Raw genomic sequence first — 5,785 nt, forward strand, 5'->3', positions numbered from 1 at the left:
GAAATGGTCAAGTGAGGAACCGTAGGTGGGCTCACGGCGAGAAGTGAGAGGGCCGCAGAGGCAGTTTCGGCTGCTGATGCGGTGGTGAAAGGCCATGCTGAGGAAGTGCGTTTAGGTGAATCGGGCGGAGGGCGTCTGACCTGGACGACCCTACGTCCCACCTTCACACATTTCCGATGTCGCGCAACTAGCCAACTTCTCACTTCTATACCCGAGTCGGTGTCCTAACGACTGAAAGCACCTTTTATATGTGTGTGTAAGCGTTCCCAAGGTGTGGGCCCTTGTAGGGTGGGAGCCGATGAGGATGAAGTTAATCGTTACGAACTATGGATACCAGGTCTAACGAAAAACCCCAAGCTGATCCAGCAGCGTCCATCGCTAATGGTGAAGCCACACAGGCGAGACAAGCTGTTCCAGTGACAGTGCGTCAGACCGAAACCCCGGCCCGTCCGCAACCCAGTTCATCTGGGGAGCAGACCGGCCCAAACCCCTTCCAGGACTGGCAGGTAGTGGACCGAAGGTCCAAGAAGCGACCCCCTGCTGGGAAGCCTCACCCTGCCAGACCTGTGAATTCTTCTTCCTCTAACCCACCCCCCCCTGTTAAATGTCAAGGTGGGGTGGCTAAGAAGAAGAAGAAAAACAAGAACCAGAGGCGTGCAGCTCGTCTAGCGCGAGAGCAGCAACTGGACAACACACCAACACCGACACACTCTGCAACCGGTGTGGGTGTGCAGGCTTCCCAGAAGCCGGCACCCAAACCGGCGCCGAACAAGCAGGTTGCTGCTGCCAGGCCTCCGCCGAAGGGAAAAGGTTCCACCCTACCCCCTAAGGCTGGAACGTCGGGCGACAGCCCTACGGGTTCGGCCGCAGATCCCTCCAAACGACGACCTGGTAAGCTCGCACGAGCCGCTGCTAAAAGGATGCGAGATGAGTCCTTCTCCCCGCAAGGAGACAACAAAAAGCAGCGACTAGTGAGCCCAAGCCAACCGTTGTCGTACGCACAAGCAGCGGCATCTGACCTGACGATCGTCATTACTGACGCGAAGTCGGGGAAGATCACCGCTGACCACTCCAACGCCATCCTCCGCGGGTTGCACCAAGCAATCGTGGAGGAGGCGAGGAGAAACCTCGTAGGAGCCAGGCCACCCAAATTCAAGGGCAAGCCCATCTTCGCTGAGGGGCAGCTGAGGGTCTTCGCAGAAGACGAATACTCGGCCGCCTGGTCTCAGCGATGTGTCCAGGCCCTAACCCTGCCAGACATCTCCCTTAAGGCGGTTCGCCAGTCGGAGATGGCAAGGAGAATTAAGTGCGGGCTCCTAATACCCAACATTAATAACTCGTCCTGGGAAGACGTCCGTCAGGCAGCTGACGGACTAAGGTACCAGAACGAATGGGCCAAGGTCGGGTCTTGGTCCATTATACAAATACTACGGCAAGACCAGGGGTGGTTTGTCGAGTTCACAATCCCCGAAGACCTCGTCCCCGCCTTCATGGAGAGGGGGAGATCCCTGAACTGTGGGGTGGGCAATGTCTACCTCAGGTTCAGGGGTCCCGGAGGCAAATACCTGGACCAGCCTCCCACCCTGCAAGGTTCCACCCTAAGGGTAACGGGAGTACAGGTCCCCAACGAACAGGCCGCGGGCACCTCCGAGCAGAGCAAGTCTGTCTCCGGGGAGAAAGTTGCCCCCCTGCCTCTACCCAAGCCGACGATACCCGAACTCTCGGAGGATGAGCTCCTTGGCACTGGTGAGGGACCAGCCGGGTCATCATCCGAGGGTGAGGACTTGTCGGCTTGGATAGTGTCGGGGTTGGCCGACATGTTCAAGGAGGGAGGGGAGAAGCAAGATGCCGCCCCCACCACCGACAACATGGACACCAACTAGTGTCATCCAAGCAAACCTCCAGCACAGCGTGGCCGCTACGGCCCAACTCAGACGCTGCCTGGTAGGTTTGCCAACAGCCGTTGCCCTCCTACAAGAACCATGGGCGGGCAATGGATACATACGCGGGCTGTCCGACACGAAAGGTAAGCTCTACTACTCCACGGTACATGCCGTCCCTAGGGCATGTATCCTAACTACTAACAATATTATTGCACAACCGCTCACTGAATTCTGTTCCAGAGACCTGTGTGCGATTAAACTACAAGTTCCACTGCCAACAGGCTGTCGCGACCTAGTCCTCGCCTCGGCGTACATGCCCGGAGAGGACGAGCCACCGCCTGCCGAACTACAACGACTGGTCAGCCACTGCGAGAGATCAGGCCTCGCAATAATCATCGGGGCCGACTCCAACGCACACCACCCACTGTGGGGAATGGAGACCAGCAACAACAGAGGTAAGACACTTGTTGAATATCTTGTGACTACTAATCTAAACATTCTAAATATAGGCGCTGAACCAACATTTGTAAACAAACGATGCAGGACGATTATCGACCTGACTCTGGCTTCGGAGGAGGTCAGTGAACTAATTATGGGATGGCAAGTCTCCCAGGAGGCCTCCTGCTCAGACCATAGATGGATTCGCTTCAATCTACTAGCATCTAGAGACACACCAACCGCCCGGAGGAATCCCAGGAAAACGGACCGAGCCACTTTTAGGAAGGTCCTAGGGGAAAGCCTTGACCGGCTTCCACCGAGGGATGACCTTCGGGAACCGGCTCAGATAGAACAGCAGGTAAATATCTTAACTGATACCCTCGTAGACAGCTACCACAAGGCGTGCCCCTTAAAACCACCGGCAAAGACTGCCATAAAGGGTCACCAGTGGTGGGGCCCAGAACTGGAGAGACTCCGGGGGAAAACCAGAAGACTCTTCAACAGGGCCATGAACACAACGGCTGAGGTGGACTGGGATAACTACTACGAAGCCAAAGCCAGGTACAAAAAGAGATTGCGGTACTGGAGATCCCTGTCATGGAGGAACTTCTGCAGCAGCATTGAAACACTTGACCACGCCAACCGGGTAAGGAAAACCTTAGCGCACAAGCCCACATCACAATTGGGCTCACTGCGTAAACCCGATGGCACATACACATCTAGCCCTGCAGAGACCCAACGCCTTCTCCTGGTAACTCACTTTCCAGGATGCGTAAGTCTCGCCGATGCAGATCAGCAGGACGAGGAATACAGTACAACGGACAACAACTGGCAAATGGCGCACAGAGTCGTCACCGCTGAGAAACTCAGGTGGGCCATAGACAGCTTCCATCCCTTCAAGGCGGCTGGTCCGGATGGGATCTTCCCCGCTCTCCTACAGTGGGGTCTAGGACTCATCCAGGAAACCCTGACCGACATCATGGCAGCCTGCCTAGCCTGGGGGTACGTGCCCAGGAGATGGAGAGATGTAAATGTGGTATTCATACCTAAACCAGGTAAGAACGACTACACAGCTGCCAAATCCTTTAGGCCCATCAGTCTCACATCATTCCTGCTGAAGACCTTGGAAAAACTGTGCGACAGGGACCTGAGGGACCGAGCGCTAAAGAACATACCGATGCACAACAACCAGCACGCGTACAGCTCAGGTAAATCTACGGAGTCGGCTCTACACATGGTTGTAAGCCGCATTGAGAGGGCCATCCACGGCAAAGAAATGTGCCTCGGCACTTTCATTGACATAGAGGGCGCTTTTGACAAGACTCACTTTTCCAGTATAGGGAACGCCCTGGAAAGCCACGGCGCTGAACCCGGACTAGTAAAGTGGATCATGAACATGCTAAATCAAAGGACAATAAGGTATGTAGGTGAACCGCAGGCCGTAGCGGCGGTGCGAGGATGCCCTCAAGGGGGAGTTCTGTCACCTCTGTTGTGGAACCTAGTAGTCAACAACCTCATAACCAAACTGAATGAGGAACACTTCTACACAATAGGCTACGCTGATGATCTGGCAATATTAATATCGGGTAAATTTGCCAGTACAGTATGCGACCTCACCCAGGCAGCTCTTCGGATCGTAGAACGCTGGTGTAGAGATTTTGACCTATCAGTTAACCCCACCAAAACAGAAATGGTAATGTTCACCAATAAAAGGGCACTTGGCAACTTTACCAGACCAACACTTTTCCAGACTGAGCTACAGCTGACCGATGAAGTTAAGTACTTAGGGCTAACGCTCGACAGTAAACTCAACTGGAACAATCACATCAACAAACGCATAGACAAGGCGGGAGTAGTCTTCTGGCAGTGCAGAAGGATGATTGGTAGGAGGTGGGGACTCAACCCGAAAATTACCCTTTGGCTCTATAAGACTATAATCCGCCCCCTACTCTGTTACGGTGCTCTGGTTTGGTGGCCAAGAACGAACCTAGGCAACGTACGAGACAAGCTACAAAGACTCCAGAGGCTCGCATGCTCGGCCACCACTGGCTGCACGAGGTCCACTCCGACTGCAGCCATGGAGGTCATGCTAAACCTTTCACCGCTGCACCTACACATACAACAAGAGGCCAGTCTCTCAGCGGTAAGGTTACGAACCCTCAATATATGGTCTAACACCACAGGAGCTCTTCACACAGCATGCCTGGAAAAAGTATACAGCGAATTTCCAGTGCTCATGGCGGGCACGGATCGAATTCACAAACAAGCCATCTTTGACAAAAGGTACAAAATACAATTATTTGAGGACGACAACTACGAAGGACTCAATCCCCGGGAGCTGAGAATCTTCACTGATGGGTCCAAAACAGACAGCGGATCAGGCTCTGGAACCTTTTCAGAAGACCTGAACATGTCAATCACCACTCCGCTAGGAGCCCATAACTCGGTATTCCAGGCTGAGTGCATGGGCATCATTAACGCGGCGGCTGCCATCACTGCAAGGAAGGTAGTAGGATCCTCCATCCGCATACTCTCCGACAGTAGAGCAGTCTTAATGGCCCTAAAAAGCCATATAGTCACATCCAAACTTATACACGAATGCCACGAACGACTAATGGAGGTATGTCAGAACAATAAGATCACCTTACAATGGATCAAAGGACACAGTGGATCCCGAGGTAACGACGCCGCGGACGAGCTCGCCAGACAAGGATCGGGTGCGGGGGCGATTGGCCCGGAACCGATCCTCCCGATACCGTTTAGTAAGGTACGCTCAATGCTGCTGGCACGTACAGGGAAACTACACACAGAACACTGGCTAAACCAAACTGGATGCAGACAGGCCAAGCAAGCCATGCCGAGCATGAACGGTAAGCTCACAAGGGCGCTCCTTCAACTAGGAAAGGTTCGACTGAGTATGGTAACCAGTGTCATAACAGGTCATGGACTTTTTAACAAACATCTTTTTATAACAGGTGTCACAGACAGTCCCCTATGCCGTGGATGCATGGAGGAAGAAGAAACAGCCTCTCACGTGGTGTTGGAATGCAGCGGATTGGCCCCATACAGGGCAAAACATCTCGGATCCCCGAGTGACCTCCCCGAGGTCCTACTCAACATCAAAGGTCTGATAGGATTCCTCGAGGAGCTGGGCTGGCAAGACTAGTCCACCCCCTATCACGCAAAATAGGCGCAAGACGTCGAGTTGCGGAAAATCGCCCGAACTACAATACAATACAATATATCTCTGGTTAAAAGTAAATTTTCTACATAATTGACTTTGAACATCATTTTGATATATTGAAGCAGGTAACAAAATGCATTGATTGATAGACGAGATTTATTGAAGTTCTTTTTTGGCGTCAACTTTGAGCAAAAGCTTAAATTGATATTTAAAAAAACGCATTCATACTGCGTTTTCCATTCTTATACATTTATACATAATTTATTTTTTTAAATATCCC

The 5,785-nt window shown here is 52.7% G+C and overlaps 1 protein-coding gene across 1 annotated transcript; it reads left to right on the forward strand.

Annotated features, from left to right (window-relative positions):
• Positions 1-326: 326 nt before the first annotated feature.
• On the forward strand, positions 327-5,502 carry LOC134801726 (uncharacterized). The gene is made up of 3 exons (XM_063774321.1): positions 327-1,762; positions 1,827-2,026; positions 2,165-5,502. Exons 1-3 carry the CDS (start codon positions 327-329, stop codon positions 5,485-5,487), a joined length of 4,959 nt encoding a protein of 1,652 aa, XP_063630391.1. The 3' UTR covers positions 5,488-5,502.
• The last annotated feature ends 283 nt before the right edge of the window (positions 5,503-5,785 follow it).

The sequence above is a fragment of the Cydia splendana genome, chromosome 23 (assembly GCF_910591565.1).
Source record: "Cydia splendana chromosome 23, ilCydSple1.2, whole genome shotgun sequence".
Taxonomy (NCBI): domain Eukaryota; kingdom Metazoa; phylum Arthropoda; class Insecta; order Lepidoptera; family Tortricidae; genus Cydia; species Cydia splendana.

Bases quoted from the DNA above. Each gene is read 5' to 3' on its own strand.
- LOC134801726 (XM_063774321.1), top strand. From the start codon at position 327: ATGGATACCAGGTCTAACGAAAAACCCCAAGCTGATCCAGCAGCGTCC. The intron at 1,763-1,826 runs GTCATCATCCGA...GACATGTTCAAG, and splicing joins ACTGGTGAGGGACCAGCCGG to GAGGGAGGGGAGAAGCAAGA. The intron at 2,027-2,164 runs GTAAGCTCTACT...CACTGCCAACAG, and splicing joins CGGGCTGTCCGACACGAAAG to GCTGTCGCGACCTAGTCCTC.